Source organism: Coffea eugenioides, chromosome 5, assembly GCF_003713205.1.
Source record: "Coffea eugenioides isolate CCC68of chromosome 5, Ceug_1.0, whole genome shotgun sequence".
Taxonomy (NCBI): Eukaryota; Viridiplantae; Streptophyta; class Magnoliopsida; order Gentianales; family Rubiaceae; genus Coffea; species Coffea eugenioides.
Genome location: NC_040039.1, coordinates 1,439,808 through 1,458,396, shown reverse-complemented (window position 1 = coordinate 1,458,396; position 18,589 = coordinate 1,439,808). Strand labels below are relative to the sequence as shown.

At 33.4% G+C, this 18,589-nt stretch overlaps 1 protein-coding gene across 1 annotated transcript; it reads left to right on the top strand.

Moving 5' to 3' along the window:
- Nucleotides 1-15,973: 15,973 nt before the first annotated feature.
- Nucleotides 15,974-16,617, top strand: LOC113770269 (hevamine-A-like; the record flags this gene model as incomplete). Its single annotated transcript, XM_027314689.1, has 1 exon — nt 15,974-16,617. A coding segment is annotated over one exon (564 nt), but the record flags the coding sequence as incomplete, so codon positions are not given.
- Nucleotides 16,618-18,589: the final 1,972 nt, after the last annotated feature.

Here is an 18,589-nt window from a genome sequence, read left to right as displayed (position 1 = left end):
TTTTGAAATTATACAAAATTCACGTCTATGAGAATTTAGATATTGTGAACTTAAATTTTAATTTACGTTTTAGAGATTGCAATTTAAAAAAGGAAGTTTGGAGTTCGAAGGAAGTCAAGAAAATCGAAAATAGAAATGTAAACTTGATAAGAAACAAAAAATGAGATAAAAGTGAGTGGTTGTAGCATTAAATAATTTGGGTTAAAAAAATAATTCTTTTTGAACTTTTTTCAATTTAATGGACAAAAACAAAATTAAAAGATGGAAGAAAACATCAATAAATTAAAAATAAAGAGGTTTGATTAAAAAGGGAGTGACAAAAAAAAGAGGATAGAGAGAGAGAGAGAGAGTTGAAAATTAAAAAGAAAGAGCCATGAGAGGATGAGACTTTGTAAGAAAAATGGAAAAAAGAAATATGAGTGTTTGCTTTATATAAATAAGTTATCAAAAAAAATCAATAGAATGTGATGGTGCAACGGTTAATACATTGGTCTTCTATTACAAAGGTCTTGAGTTCGAATCTTGATAGCTGCATTTTGCAAAAAAAAAAAAAAAAAGAGGAAAGTTGAAAACCGGTTCAATAGCGGTTCGACCGCGGTTTTTACGGTTCGACCGGTTTTCTGACAAAGTCAACTATGGCATTGAACCGGACCGGTGCCATGGCCGGTTCGCGGTTCAACCGGTCAAACCGGTCGGTCTGGTCCGGTTTTCAAAACATTGGTGGAAGGAATGTAAGTGAGATGTGTTCAAGTTTTTAATCTTGGGAGGAGAGATGGGTTGATGGTTCGAGTGGAAGGAATGTAAGTGAGATGTTTCAAGGTTGAATTTTTCCACTTATATTAAAAGAAAAGTTATTTTAATCTTTAAATTGTAACAATTTCGATCATTTAAAATATAGACAATTATCATCGTGATTGAGAACACATATTGAAGAGATAAGTTGTTAAGACCAGAGAATTTTTGTGAAGATTACTTCCAAATAAAAAAAGTTTAACCAAGAAAAGAACATTTGAAACATAACCTCCCTTTCGGCTGTTTGGTGAAAGTAAAGAAAAAGGGAAAGTTATGCACTTAACTGGTACTATAATAAATATTTTTTTTTCTGCCGTCCGTTTTAAAATGGTCAACAGGAAACCAATGTTTTGAAACCGGACCGGACCGGCCGGTTCGACCGGTTGAACCGCGAACCGGCCATGGCACCAGTCCGGTTCAATACAATAGTTGACTTTGTCAGAAAACCGGTCAAGAACCGGTCGAACCGTAAAAACCGCGATTGAACCGGTTTTCAACCTTCCTCTCTTTTTTTTGTTGCAAAATGCAGCTATCAAGATTCGAACTCAAGACCTTTGTAATAGAAGACCAATGTATTAACCACTGCACCATCACATCTTATTATTTTTTTTTGATAACTTATTTATATAAAGCAAACACTCATATTTCTTTTATCCATTTTTCTTACAAAATCCCATCCTCTCATGGCTCTTTCTTTTTAATTTTCAACTCTATCTCTCTCTCTCTATTCTCTTTTTTTTTGTCACTCCCTTTTTAATCAAACCTCTTTATTTTTAATTTATTGATGTTTTCTTCTATCTTTTAATTTTATTTTTGTCCATTAAATTGAAAAAAGTTAAAAAAGAATTATTTTTTTAACCCAAATTTTTTAATGCTACAACCACTCACTTTTATCTCATTTTTTGTTTCTTATCAAGTTTGCATTTCTATTTTCGATTTTCTTGACTTCCTTCGAACTCTAAACTTTCTTTTTAAATTGCAATCTCTAAAACGTAAATTAAAATTTAAGTTCACAATATCTAAATTCTCATTGACGTGAATTTTGTATAATTTCAAAATATTGTGATATTTTTGGGTTGGATTTAGATATAATTGAAATTGAGATGAAATTTATTTGTTTTAACTTATAATTTAAAAAATTTATTTTTAAAAAATCCAAGTTATTAAAAAATAGTAAACCTTTCATCATATAAAGTATTAAATTAATCCATTACATGTCTTATTTTGTACATATATATATTTATATAAATAATTTTTAAAAAAATTCATTGAACCGAGGTTGAACCGGTCCGACCGGTTGAACCTCGACCCTTTCACTTCACCGGTTCAATTAACGGTCCGATTTTTAAAACATTGCCTTCCACTCGAACCATTCAACCCATCTCTTCTCCCAAGATTAAAATAACTTATTTCACCATTTAGCAATAAATTTTACCTGAGGGACTGATATCTAAAAAGGACTACATCATTTTTCTAATTTTTTAATAGAATAAACAATTTTTTTGGCCTGATTACTGCATGCGTTATGTGTGGAAATTGAGTTGGAGTAAAGATTGTGCGTCATATTTCAGGGAATACTAAGTGTAAAAGATTCTCCACGTAGACAAAGACATAAACAATGTACAATTATTAACCCAATGATGTTGCACTTTTTCGTATTTGTTTAGGCCATAGTTAAGCCCAAGGCCGGCCGCCTGCAACTAGAACTTGACGTTTCTATCAAGAATTGTAATCATAGCAATTTAAATATAACCTTTACTTTTTTTTAAAAATAAAATCTATCTATATCTATATGTATTGCAGGGAAAGTTTTAGGGGAGGCCCTTTGGAGGGCTTCCAAATCTCCCATACTTTTTTCCTAGATTTTTCATTTATTTTAATACATACACTCAATTGAATAGTTTTAAATAGTGATTTACAACTAATCCTATGTCAATTCAAATTTAAAATTTAAAACTTTCCCACTTCAAATGAGTGTTTAATAAATTGTTTATAGTTTGTTTATAGACTTTAACCCATTTTTCCTTCCATAATTAAAGAAAATAAATTTGGATAATTTGATTAGTCCCTATTACAATTATTCACCTCATTACAACTTTATCACTTTAGTCCATTTTACTCTTTGATTAATAAAAATTGAATTGGCAAATTGAGAAATAATGTGATTAGTCCCATTTTTTTAATCATTTTCATAGTAACATTTTTAGTATTTTCCTTCCAGATATATACATAGATTTGTCAAACATTCAGATGACATATCCAATTATAACCATTCTTTAACCATTATAACGTATTGCAACTAAACTATTAGGCCAAGGGTCAACTAGTCGGATTAGTTACACCATTCTCAAAAATTCGCTAAGGTTAGCATGATGTCATAATTATTTTATATTTTTATAAGTTTCAGAAATATTGAAATTTATTTCTTGGTTATATTCGACCAACCATACAAAATGTCACAAAAATATTAGGTTGCAATCAAATACACACCTAAAAATTATATATAAAAATATGAATTCATGTCTAAAATATGTCCATTCTCCAAAATTACTTAAAAACTAAATTAAAACAAATCATACCCAATTTGAGATTTTTTTATGGGAATCTATGTATATATATATATTTATATATCTGAAAGTAACTATTTTAATTAGAGTATTTTTCACTGCTATGTGACATGCTTAATTGAAGAGAATTAATAGGTTATGGGTCATTTGAGTTTTACCCATATTGAATATTATATTAAATTTTACCTGAGGGACCGATATTTAAAAAGGACTATATCATTTTTCTAATTTTTTTAATAGAATAAACAAATTTTTTTTGGCTTGAATTACTGCATGCTTTATGTGTGTGAAATTGAATTGGAGTAAAGATTGTGTGTCATATTTCAAGGAATACTATTGTTAAAGATTCTCGACATAGACAAACACATAAACAATGTATCAATTATTAACCCAATGATGTTGCACTTTGTTCGTATTTGTTTAGGTCATAGTTAAGCCAAAGGCCGACCGCCTGCAACTAAAGCTTGATGTTTCTATCATTTTGGTCAAAAGTCACAAGTAGAACTTGATTTTGTTTTTTTTTTTTGTCGATATAGGAGTGTCTGGGTCAATCCTTACGGGGCCCGACTAATCCCCTGCGGCCCGGGTCCGGCCCCAACCCGACCCAAGCGCGATAAGTGCGCGGAGAAATTCAGCAGAGCGGAGACTCGAACTCGGGACCTTAAGGTTATCATAGCGATTTAAGAATTGGAATCAAGTGGTCAAAATTGGTGGTCTAAGTAAGCTGCGGTAGCTTTATGTCGCATGCCACAACTAGTCGGACAGTGTAGAAAAGTATTGGGATTCAAGTATGAATTGGAAACTGGATCAGCAGATCTTTTTCTAGACAGTAGTCTTTTGTTACGTATCTTAGCACAGAAACGTCTGGTTCTTTGGTGATGAATTATGAATTTTTTGTTTGTTGAGTTGTAGTATTTGATGTACGTATGGATTAAAATATTATCATGTCTGTATGGTTGCTTCGTGTATATGAGTGCAATGCCAGATTTGGAGGATGGATGGGCCTCAGTTTCAGGAATGGGTTAAAGTTCATTTATTATCAATTTCAGTTTGGCACAAAAATTTATTGATGGATCTATATATGTAGAGGTCACACTTGCTTACACCAAATATAGCCTTTTTTTTAAAAATAAAATCTATCAATATCTATATATATTGCAGGGGAAGTTTTAGTGGAGGCCCTTTGGATGGCTTCCAAATTTCCCATACTTTTTTCCTGAATTTTTCATTTATTTTAATACATACACTCAATTAAAAAGTTTTAAATAGTGATTTACAACTAATCCTATGTCAATTCAAATTTAAAATTTAAAACTTTCCACTTCAAATGAGTGTTTAATAAATTGTTTATAGTTTGTTTATAGACTTGACAGGTTGTCGAAACCTGTGCAATAATAAAAACCTGCTCAAACTAAAAGTAATTTCTGTAGATAGCGGTAAGCAGGGTCGAATCCACAGGGACTGGGAGTAATTGTTTCTTTTCAAGTTCACAGTGACAAAGGGGTGTTTTTGTGCAGAAGGTGACAACTAAAGAAATTCAACTAAAATCTAAGAAGCTACTAAAGATTAAATAACAAATTACTAAAATCAAATGGGTGATAATTAAGGATCTAGCCAAGAAATAACTTCAGCAATGGTTCACCTAATTGATCATCGATGCAGAGCCAATTCCAATTATTTACTAATAAATAGGTTATAACTGCCAAACAAGCGATGACAGTCAACCCCTCCTTACTGTGTTGGTGATTAAGGTACGCCCTTTAATCACTGCCCTAATTGGAGAATAATTCTAGATACGCCCGTAGGATTTAATTCTCCAATTGCCTTATGTATTAGAGGAGCCCTATTCTAACCAAATAACACACTACCAGGGTTATTTTAGGTTAGCCCGCGTATTCCCTTGACACAAACCTAATCATGCCAGTTGTCACTATTTTAGAGCAATTAAACAATTACGGATTTAATGCCCTAATTGACAATAGATTACCCAATCAACTAATTATCCGAATCCAAGACAATCAATTAATTGAACAATCATAATCACTGTAATCAGAGAATATGCAGATACCAATAAATAAAAAGAAAAGATAAAATTAAATCGATCTCACAATTTTAGATGACCCAAAGCATCCGTTGTCCCTTGACTAGACAAGGGAAATTAGTTCATTCTTACTGAACAAAGCCCACACAAAATTGGCGAAAGAGCCGCGGCCATCAAGTGAAAGATGGGCAAATTAAATTTAGTCAAAGGGATAAAGAAAAACAAAGGAGCAGGAGATGATTCAATGTTTTCCTAATTGTTCCTCCCATCCACGGAATGAAAAGGTAAGTACTAAGAACTAAACAACTAAGAAAAGTCAAAGGCTAAAACGTCCAGCTAGTGCTCATCAATTGCCATTCCATTTCGTATCTAATTAGTCTCTCTATGCTGCGCGGCGGCTCTCTCCCTAGAGGGAGAAGAAGACTCCAGTCCTTCGTTCCTTTTCTTCCGCAAATTACCAAAAAGGACTTGTGTCCCCCTCTTCCAAAAATACCCTGTATGCTTGCTACTTGAACTCTTTCCTGATAACTGTCAAATTGACATTTATTATGATATTTTTGCTCTACTTCCTGAAATGAATGTAAATTACGAAAAGTGAGTAGAATCTAATAATTAATCCACATCAAATCAGGTAATAGGAAAAATTAATAATAAAATAAATGATAAAATTGCAACCGATCAATTCCCCCCAAACCTAAACCATGCTTGTCCTCAAGCATGAGAACAACAAACAAACATCAATATTTGACAAAGACTATTGCCCTATCCACCATATTGCCAAAATATCAAGAAAAATATATATCAAGCATCAGTGATCAAGATCCAAGAAACATCACTCTGGTTAGTTTCTAAATCACAAACTCCTCCAATTTCAGGTTAACTAATCTAAGAAAATGGAATGACGCACAACATTTATCAGCAAATGGTCCAACTATTAACCAAAATCTCAACATTAAATCTATAAATCGGCGAGCTGACTATTATTATACACTAACACAACCTTCACTTTTTTTTATCACATTTGTCTACTTTTCTCTTCTCTTTTTTTTTTGATTTTTTCCCTCTTTTTTTTTTTTGCTGTTCTCAATAGTAATAAAAGACTTAGTCGCTAGCCATTGGAGCCTTTTGACGCGAACTCCGACATTTGTCAGATGAAAGAGCCCGATTACTCAGCTTCTATCGCCACGTAACCACGTACTCATAGCAATTAGTACTTTTTTACGCGAGAATCGACATTTTTGGTGAAGATCCCCGGTTACTCGATAGTAAAGACTAGCGGAGTACAGCCAACTCTTATTCACAGTTAAATAACATCAGAAACTCAAAATAACACAAAAAATCAAAAGAAAATTTGCGTCAGCTAACCTCATTTTTCAAACATGGAGAACTAAAATTAATCATTGGACCAATTCACATGAAAATGCCAACAATTATTTCCTATGCTTAGAGAAGTTAACCAAAAATTAAAAGAGCTACATAATCACTGATATTCACCAAAGAAATGCTCTTGGATTCAACCACATTAACTCGATACATTTTTATTATTAAAACTAGGCAAAAGTAGAAATAGGGGCAACAATCCAACATCAAACCTTGGCATGCACATGTGAACTAATCACTAAAAAGAAAGAAAGGAAATACACGAAAGATGGCCAAATAACAAACTAAAAAGAAAGAAAGGAAAAAAATATGAGAAAAATAAATAAATAAATAAATAACACCTAAAAACTAGAAACGCTAGCACCCCCCATTTGCTCCCCCCCACACCTAAATCACACATTGCCCTCAATGTGATAAACTAACAACAAAAGGAAGGAGAAGGGCAACGGTACTTCCCTGGAGTCGTCAAAATAGTGGAGGGTTAGGCAGAAATTAAGGAGAAATTCCGGTGTGCTGCATAAATGCTGCCAAATTTCTGCATAAAAGCTGACAAAACTTGCCCATCCCAAAATCTTAATAAATGTCTCCAATTGGACTGTTAATTTCTTAACTCAAAATCGGCAATTCCAGCAAAAGCAGTTTAGAAATTTGATAATAACCACACAATGACAAGCACTTAGTTCCCAATCAGGCAGCCAACCAAATAGAAATAACAAATGCTAGTCAAAACATCCCAACCAATGCCACTGATGCACACACAGGTAAGAAACAATGCAAACAGGCAACCCAAATCACTAACAATGTCCCTCCAAATCAATAATAGAAACCAACAGCTAGAGCGCCCCAACAACTCAACTGAAAACTACCAATCTCAACAAGTAAATCAAGCAACCAGGTTTCCAAATCAACAGGCAGTAGCAGAACCAAATCACCCAAATATCAATAGACAATTGCAGTATGTAGGTCCACCCAAAATCTCAACAGATGGTTCCAGTTGGCCAGGCAATGATAAGTCAAAACCAGCAAATGCAACTACGACAGCTTAGAAATTTGTCAATAAGAACTCAGCCAACCAATTAGAGGTAACAGATTCAATTTAAAATATTCCCACCAGTACCACTGGGGGTAAACTCTAGTAAATGAAAAATCTCAACTAGCCAACCGAATCAGCAAAAATTTCAACAAAAACCCAAGTGAAGCAGCGCTCAGTGGATGCCCATAGTAGTCCAACAATTCACTTCAATTTACGCAATAACTGAAGCGGCAAAATAAATCCCAAATGACTCCAAAATTGCCCTATGCACTTGAAATTGAAAAATTACCAACACGGGGCTGCTGGACATGTTAAAGAACAGGCGTTAGATGAATACCTCCACCTCAATGACTACATGGAGCGAAGGTGCGGCAAGGGACTCAGTAGCTTGCGACGCTCAGGTGGAAAGCAGCGGCGTTTGGAGAGCCGCGGCTTCGCGAGTGGCGTGGGCTGAGAGAGAGAGAGATCGGCGAACAGCAGTGGAGCGCTGCCGCTGCTGGTGCCGTTGGCGCGCGGTGGAGGTGGAGAGAGCTGGAGTGGAGAGGAGCTGCGCGCGCGGAGGCGAGAGGAGCTGGGCAGCTGCGAGGGAGCGTCGGTGGCTCGCGGTGTGGCTGCAGTGCGCGGCAGAGAGAGAGGTAGGTGGCGAACGCGATGTGGGTTGCGGCGGATGGACGTTCAGCCGAAAGAAGAAATAAAAGAAAAGAGAAGCAGGGCAGCGGGGAAGAAAAGGGAAAGAAAGGAGGAAGAAAGAAAGAAAGAAAAGAAAGAAAAGAAAAAGAAAAAGGAAATAGTTTTTTTTTCATTTAATTTTTTTTCTCTTATTAGAAATTTTTTTTTTTACGGGAAGACTCTCCCCTTTTTTTTTAGTTAATTACTAAAAAAGGTTTTTTTTTTGGAAAAAAATTTTTTTTTGAAATTTTTTTTTGTTTTTTTTTAATATAACTTCTTTTTTTTTTATTATTGACAAAATTTATTTTTGAAATCCAAAAGTAGAGATTAACAGAAAATTAATAATCGTTCTTGAGGTTTTTTTGAATATTTACTTTTCCCACGAATGTGACGCGGGCACGTCGAGAGGGCAGGAACCCCTTCTGACGATTCTGACCATGAGCTCTCCTTACGTTATGATGCGGGCGCGTTATGATAGAAGGACACCTACAAATCATAAAAAACGAAAATTGAGACCCGAAATCAGTCAAATTTAAGGAAAACATATTTAAACTATCACACGAAATCAAAACAAACAATTAAAAGAAACAATTGGGTTGCCTCCCAATGAGCGCCTTTCTTTAATATTTTTGGCTAGACAGTATCATGTTTTGTTCATGGAGGATAAAATCTCGTGACTCGTCTTAATGTTTCATTCTCTATATAGTCCTGATAGCCCTCCTAAATAGAGTAATCCTTAAGCACACGAGTTACGGTCTTCCATGGACTAGTTGATGGCGCCAAATAATCAAACAGTGATCTCCATTCTTCATCCACTCCTCCATCAAGAGCATTCAACGGTTCAAGATATTTGACCATAGCTACTCTTAACTCATTTCTGCAATGAGACTCAAACACTTTCGGTATAACAAAATCAATCTCATTAACAGAAATTATAGAGTAAAAGTCAGGGGAATATAGATTAAGGGATGGAGTGGGTGTCATCGCATTTAGTAATTGCTCACTGGATTCGTTCACTAGGGTAATTTGATGTTGGAGTCTCATGTCTTCCACTTCAACTGCATCTTTGGATCCTCCTTCTTGAGACTCTTGCAGTTCCATATCACTTGTCAGGATAATTGCACTCTCACCTTCCTTAGAGTCATTGATGGTCTGTGAGGGCAATTCTGACATGAATGACGATTGTTGAGACTCTTGTTGTTGAAAACTCATTGGCCCCTTTTCATAATTGACGTTGGTGTTATCCCACCATCCTTGATCATACCGGTTTGAATAAGGGTCATATCACGTTTGAGATCGAGGTGAAGAATCTCCAAATTTTTTTTTGAGATAGTCACTCAGGTAGTCTTGATATTCGGGGCACATACCGGTTGAATGATCCCTGGCATAATAAATTTCACAGGTTGCAGCAGCCATTCTTTCTCTAAGAGAGTTTAGTGCCTCTGAATATGCAAACTTAGAAAAAAAAACAAGCCTTATTGCCTTCCCTGGAAACAAAATTCAGTCTATCACCAAAATACGGAGTGTTAGAAGCCATAAACTATAAATAAAAAATAAAATAAAAACAAGATGAACTCAAAAGAAACAAATTAATCTGGCACCAGTCCCCGACACGGCGCCAAAAATTGACAAGTTGTCGAAGCCTGTGCAATAATAAAAACCTGCTCAAACTAAAAGTAATTTCTGTAGATAGCGGTGAACAGGGTCGAATCCACAGGGATTGGGAGTAATTGTTTCTTTTCAAATTCACAGTGACAAGGGGGTGTTTTTATATCAGGGGTGACAATTTAAGTAATTTAACTAAAAGTAAAATAATAAAAATAAAATAGCCAACTAGAAATTAAATAACAATTTATTAAAATCAAAGGATCTAGCCAAGGAATAACTTCAGCAATGGTTCACCTAATTGATCATCGAAACAAAGGCAATTCCAATTATTTGCTAATAAATAGGTTATAAATGCCAAACAAGCGATGACAGTCAACCCCTCCTTACTGTGTCGGTGATTAAGGTACGCCCGTTAATCACTGCTCTAATTGAGAAATAATCTTAGGTACGCCCGTAAGATTTAATTCCCCAATTGTCTTACGTATTAGAGGAGCCCTATTCCAACCAAATAACACACTACCAGGGTTATTTTAGGTTAGTCCGCGTATTCCCCTGACACAAACCCAATCATGCCAGTTATCACTATTTTGAAACAATTAAACAATTACGGATTTAACGTCTCAATTGACAGTAGATTATCAAATTAACTAATTATCCGGATCCAAAACAATCAATTAATTAAATAATCATAAGTAATAAAATCAAAGAATATGCGAATACCAATAAATAAAAGGAAAAGATAAAATTAAATCGATCTCACAATTTTTAGGCGAATCAAAACTTCCATTATTCCTTGACTAGAATGAAGAAATTAGTTCATATCTGATGCGGGAAACCTACGCAAAATTGAAACAACAACCGCGGCCATTGTCCTCGCCTGCGAGGCTTTTTCTTTTGACCGAATGAATGGCGGCCATAAATACTACAGAGGATAACTCATTTGTTTCCTTCTGTCCCTACGTGACCTCAAGCTACTCAAAAGCTAATGACTGAAAAGTCCACAAAAGCCACTCAAAGGTAGTGCTCCTTCTCTGCGGCGGCCCACACCAGGAAAAGGAAGCCCTATTTCCTACTCTTTTCTTTTGAAATTATCAAAATGGGCAAAAGTCTTCCTTTGCCAATAATGCCCCTGGATAAGCTCTGTTATTTGGGTTCTTTTCTTGTTAAATTGGCACTTGTTATCATATTTCCATTCTACTCCCTGAAATAAATGCAAAATATCAAAAGTGAGTAGAATCTAGCAATTAATTCATATTGGGTCAGGTAATAGGGGAAATTAACTATAAAATAAATGATAAAATTATAACCTATCAAGACTTTAACCCCTCTTTCCTTTCATAATTAAAGAAAATAAATTTGGATAATTTGATTAGTCCCGTATTAAAATTATTCACCTCATTACAACTTTATCACTTTAGCCCATTTTACTCATTGATTCATAAAGACTGAATTGTCAAATTAAGAATAATGTGATTAGTCCCATTTTTTAATCATTTTCATAGTGACATTTTTAGTATTTTCCTTCCGGGTATATACATAGATTTGTCAAACATTCAAATGACATATCCAATTATAACCATTTTTAACCATTATAACCTACTGCAACTAAGCTACTGGGTCAAGGGTCAACTAGTCGGATTAGTTATACCATTCTTAAAAATTCGCTAAGGTTAGGATGATGTCATTATTATTTTATATTTTCATAAATTTCAGAAATATTGAAATTTATTTATTGGTTATATACGGCCAACCATCAAAATGTTACAAAAATATTAGGTTGCAATCAAATACACACCTAAAAATTATATATAAAAATATGAATTCATGTCTAAAATGTGTCTATTCTCCAAAATTACTTAAAAACTAAATTAAAACAATCATACCCAATTTGAGATCTTTTTGTTGGGAATATATATATATATATATATGTATATGAAAGTAGCTATTTTAATTAGAGTGTTTTTCACTCCTATGTGGCATGCTTAATCGAAGAGAATTAATAGGTTATGGTCATTTGGGTTTTACCCATATTGAATATTATATTATATGTTTAAAAATTATTCCTAATTTTAAAATAAATTTAAAAATGAACTAATCTTATCTTAATGTTACCTAAAATAACTTTTAGAAAATAACTAATCTTATGTTAATCATATCTGCTTTCTATCAAATTATTACATAGAATTATAGTAAAACCTTTTTCAAATTACAATTATTAAAATCTTACATATTCCATAAATTACTTCCTTTCATCCCCATATTGCTGATTAGTATTTAAATTGTTCATCATCTCTTCCCTCCATTTTGAATTAATTTAGTGTAAAAAAGAGAATTAATTGTTATACCGACAGAATTATCGATATTGTTGGAAACTAAATATTTATTGATGAAAAAATGGATTGCTAGATCTTTTCTACTTAATTAAATGTGAATATATAGTTCTAGGTTTATGGTCATTATAAAAATTTAAATTGGGGCCTATTGCTAACAAAAGATTGTGGAAATTTACCTTTATATCCTAATTATTTGGAGAAATCTAATGAACAAATTTTGCAAAAGAAACCTTGCTTCCTGTCAACAAATTAAGTAACTAATTAAACTAATTAAACCACCTGTAAGTGTTACTTTCACATATTTAATTTCTGTTAAATACAAAACCTACCCGTTTCCCTTTCGTAAAAATATTAGTATTACACTTTTTAAATTTTACTTACAAATATTTATGTATTTAATATAAATAAAATGATTCAAAATAAAATACCCATAAATAGCTAGTACTTTGTTCATGTAATGGAGGAAACCCGTAAAGAGATGGTATGTTATGAGCAATTTCTTTTTTTTTTATTTCCACATATTCAATTTATGTTAAATACAAAACCTACCAGTTTCTCTTTCATAGAAATATTAGTGTAAAACTTTTTGAATTTTACTTACAAACATTTATATATTTAATATAAATTAAATGATTCAGAGTAAAATGCCCATAAATAGCTAGTACTTTGTTCATGTAATGGACGAAATCTATAAAGAGTTGGTATGTTATGGGCAATTTCTTTTTTTTTTTTTACTTTCACATATTTAATTTATGTTAAATACAAAACCTACCAGTTTCCCTTTCATAAAAATATTAATGTAACACTTTTTCAATTTTAATTACAAACATTTATGTAGTTAACATAAATTAAATGATTTACAATAAAATGCCCATAAAGAGCCAATACCTTTTTCATGTAATGAAGAAAAGCCATAAAGAGTAAATACTTTATGGGCCATTGCTTTTTAAAAAAATATTTAATTTTATTAAATAGATAACCTACCAGTTTCCTTTTTGTAAGAATATTACTGTAACACTTTTTGAATTTTACTTACAAACATTGATGTATTTATCATAAATTAAATGTTTAAGAGTAAAATGTCCAAAGAGAGCTAGTATTTTGAATAGGTAATGCCCATTTGTCCATAAACTACACCATTTGAAGTTTATTAATTGTTAATTGCTTTATAATGTTTTGTCATTCCTTTGCTAATACTACTTGGCATGTAGCACAAAGGCAAATCTGGCACAAATTTCTCATCTCACTCCTTAAAACACTATTTAATGGCATTTTTTCTAGCCTGGACTGAATATGCAAAAAATCAGTAAGTTCAAGGGAGATTGGTACTATTTCTTAAACTGCGGGAGAGGTGAGTGCTAGTGTCAGAAACCTCAGGGGACGTTTCTACAAATTTTTCCTGAAATTATCCATATATGTAGAAATTCACAATAAATTTTGTTTTTTTAAAAAAGACCGTGCTAAGGCATGGGCAAATTTCTAGTATGACTTTATAATGCAAGCTAGAATCACTAATGATAAATTGATAAGAGGGCATGGATGAAAACCTTTGATTTAGAAATCATTGAGGAAGTTAGTGATTTTGATGTTTATACAAAGTGAGTGACATTTTCTTATTCCTATTAATAAATGAAAGTTTTATAATATAAGTAACTCAAATTATATTTCGAGAAAACAAGAAAAAAATTTGAAAATTGAGTCAAGTAGTTGAATCGGGAAAACTGATTTTTGATTTTTGACTAATTTTTAATCAAAGTGATTTTATGCTACTAACCATCTTTGGGAGAAGGTCAGTTCATATTCAGACCGGTTGGTCCGGTTTGGATCTAACAACATTGTCATTATATGGATAAAACATTTGCGAACAAACTTATACCAAGACTAGTTGTTACTTCAAGAGAGTTGGTGCAAAAATTTTCAACAAGTCTATAATTTGTGCAAAAATTAATTATTCAAAGGGTAATTACCCTTTCAACTTTTATCAGAAGTGTCCCTGTTTAAGGAAAAATTGATGACACGTCAGTCATCCAATTAGTCTAAAGCTAATAATTATAGAACAAATTACATTGGCATCGTATTCTTGACGGGAAAGAACCTCTACGGCTATCTGATAAAATTATATAGAGCAGAGTCTTAAGTGCAACATCAAAGATTATATTTAACACTCAATGAAATAACCTCAACGTATTTTCCAAGTTTGAGAAAAAAGAAATCAATAAATTTTGTTAGGGCAAGCAATAGAAATTAAAAAATAGATTTAATTAGCTTTTCTAAGTTATTTATTATTCAATTCTCTAGTATTCATATATTGTAATTTCGATAAAATTTGTATCTCATTTCATCTTAAAACTTTTAATACCACTTTTTAATGCCACTATTTAAATTTTAAGAAACCATCTTAATTGAAACTTCAACGTTATGATCAACAATGCCAAGTCAAAACTTTTGACTTACAGCAATTTGATTTTGAACTTTGCCATCTTGATTTTCTGTCAATTATCCTAAATTTGTACAAAATTCGAACCATCGAGGACCATATTTGCTAAAGTCAAAAGTTTGGGGACTACCTATACACATAAGTCATAAAATGGAGAAGTAAACTGCAACTCTTTCTAAGGGATTCACTTTTCTAGATGCATCTCTAATAATCAACAGTCTGTTTAGACCTTTTGATTTACATGTTCTGCCGTTGGGTGGCTTTCTTGGTCAATTACTCAATCAATCAACCCAACCTAATTTTTCTTTTTTCTTTTTTTTTTTTAAAAAAACTAGCTTTCTTTTATTCCAAGGCAACGAGAGGCAGATACAATAGGTTTAGAGAATAAACTGACCACTTAACCCAACCTAATTAATGCTTCGCATGCCTTTAAAAGTTCTTGGTTTTGCAGAATTTTTGGATGAGTTGAATTTCGATTATCATAATTATAGATCATTTATAGAAATTCATAATAACCATTCACTAACACAATCCTTACATTCATATGGTCTGAGTCGCAAAAATTTTTTTTTTTTTTTTTTGGTGTGGTTGGAATATGTGTTGGTGGATCATGTACGCTAATGCTCGAAAATTGATGTGAAAGATATTGCCTGGATAATTCAAGCAACTATTTTAGAAACTGACTCTAATAATTAGTGCTCCCAAGCATGAAAATACAGCAAAAGGCAATATTTTGAAATCCAAACCTACAAGTGAACTGGATGAATTTCCGATTCACGATTCAATTAATTTTGCAGTTCAACCTTCGTTTAATAATTTTATATAATTTTATTTATTTTAATATTAAATTATTTGAATAAAATGAATATATAAACAAGAAAGAAATTTTTAGTGAAAAATCAGTGCAAAGGCCTATTTTTTTTTTTCTGATTTTGAATGATCCTATCAATTTTTGACCGAATTTGACTGATTCATTTGATTTTCTAGATTAAACATAGAATAAGACCTGAGCCATGGTTGGTTCGACGCTGGCAAAAGGCACACATTCCATGTTTTTTTGGTAAAACCTGGATCGAACCTTGGTGATGCTATTTTGGATGGCACACATATTATTTGGGTGGTCAATCATCCTCTCGTCCACTTGGTGATGCTATTTTGGATGGTATAGACTTTGATATCGAACTTGGATCGAACCTGTATTGGGATGATCTCGCCCGGGCACTCTCGGGATACAGCACTCCAGCGAGAAAGGTGTACCTATCTGCAGCACCACAATGTCCCATTCCTGACAATTATCTTGACACTGCTATCAAAACTGGCCTCTTTGACTACGTGTGGGTGCAATTTTACAACAATCCTCGTTGTCAGTATACATCAGGCGATCCCAGTAAACTCTTTGCCAGTTGGGATCAATGGGCTTCATGTACAGGCGTTAATACATTATTCCTGGGATTAGCTGCAGCCCCCGAGGCCGCACCTAGTGGCGGTTACATCCCACCTGACGGGCTAATTAGTCAGATTCTTCCCGTTGTGCAGAGCTATCCCAACTATGGAGGGGTCATGCTTTGGAGCAGATTCTATGACCAAAACTACAGTCCAGCAATCAGGCCTTATGTTAACGGCGATCCTCTGACTTATACAACCAAGTCCGCTGAAAAATCCCATGCTGTCGCATGAGTTCCTCTCATTATCTACTGAGAGATGAAATGTAGTCCTGGCTGCTTACGCCAGAGATCAATCTACTAATGTGGCTATGAGTTCCCAAATCGAATAAAATGTTAAGTAAATTTCTTCCCATTTTAATTGTGCTCTCTCTCGAATGAAGGGGTACAAGATCTAGTTTGGAGAACCATTTGCACCTTCTTTTTCTTACAACTTCTTCTAGATAATAATTTTTTGAAAATATTCAAACCACATTGAAATTGAAAAAGAAAATTTAAATTTGCAATTGAAGTTTGAGGAACACTATTTTAGTATTTCCCCTCATATTTCAGTGCATTACATGGCTAACAACCTCAGATTATATGCAAATAAAATCTTGCACTTGCATGCTCATCAAATTTCATGTACAATTTTGTAGCCTACAGAGAAGTTTACACTTTACACTTGGATGTCTAAGAGAAGTTTACACTTGGATGTCTAAGTGTCACATAAGCATGTGCGAAGAGCAAACTTTGTGTAATATTGAAGCATGGAACAAGATTTCAATCTCACACATAACCTCTAAAATCACATACAACTAGAATTTTTGCTTCTTTTTTTTCCCCGGATGGTATTAAAAGGTGAACAAATTGTCTGCCTCACTATCTCTTCCGGTCAGTGCAAGTCACTTTGAGACTTGTGACAATTTCACTAACCTTCCATCAAATCTGAAAAACAACGATTAGCTCCCCTCTTCTTAGATTTGGTCTAATGATTTCAGGGTATTTGGTATACGTTGCCTTCTCATGACCCACAACAAAGGGATAACAATCGAAGGGCTTTCGTTTTTATTAATTTTTTTTTGGAGTACAAATTAATTTCTCATTAGCATGTTATGAAGCATATGATATTCTTGTTCGCAACAATTTCTTTCTACGAAAAAAAAAGAACTGAGAGAAGGGGGGGGGGGGGGAAGACTCAACTGATGAACATTTAAAATGGAAACTCATGTCCATCCATAAATTATTACAAGCTTGGTATCTTAAAGAGAGGGGTCCTTGGGTTTCTATTATTTGACCAAAATTGGTTAAATTAATAAGGTTGGCTTGATTAAATTATGTTTATCATAATTGAGTCCTTGGGTTTATATAAGGAATGATGCTTTAAGAGGCCCGAGGCAAAAGCCTCGTTTCGTTCACCTCCTTCCTCTCTTACCATTTGCATCTTCTCTTGATTTTCACACTCATCAGAAATCACCACCTACTTAACCTCCTCAAGCTCAGTGGTCATCAAACAGGGACTTAAGTCCTTCTTTGAACTAAAAGTAGGGGTTCAAATCTCACTTGCAGCGAAAAAAATTCAAAAATAGTGTCAAAGTACCTCTTTGGTTTAATAAGATTTGTATACCTGTTAACCTCCAATACAAGCCTTTTTAGGCTTCCCTCCCCTATAGTCTAGAATATAATAGGTTATACAATTATTTTTTTTTCGAAAAAAAATTGACATCCTCATGCCTCTCCATTTTTTCCTCTTTGAAAAACACAGACAAGCAACGTTGAACAGTTAACATTCAAGGATCAAGGAGGACGACCAAAGAGGGTGTCCATTGTTTTGCTCTCCTCTTACGGCCTTTTTTTCGTCATTTTTTCAATATCCAGGCTTTAACTATTGTTATTGTATATTTCTACTCTTTTTGTGGTTTTTTGGTTGCAGGCACTTTTAGATTCTTGCCTCCAAACCTCTAGCCTCACGGGTAAGTATATCAAGGAATTAATGTCTTCATTGTTTTATGTTTTATATACATCTTATAACCTCTGTCCTTTTTAATTTTGGGAAATTATTTTTCATTTTTTAATCTTTTTTTCCTTCAATTTGTGATAGTTCTTGATTTGTTATTGCTTTTATTTTTACGTTGTAATTATGAATTTTTGATAGGATGGCCAGTTGATTGTTTGCTTGAAAAAGAAATTGAAGACATTCTGCTTGGGTAATGTGTAAAATTCTGAACATTCATGAAATTTTAGTTGAAGACAAACTTGTTTTTGTGTATGAAGTTAGCATTCCTCACTGAATGTGTTCTTGTTTGTT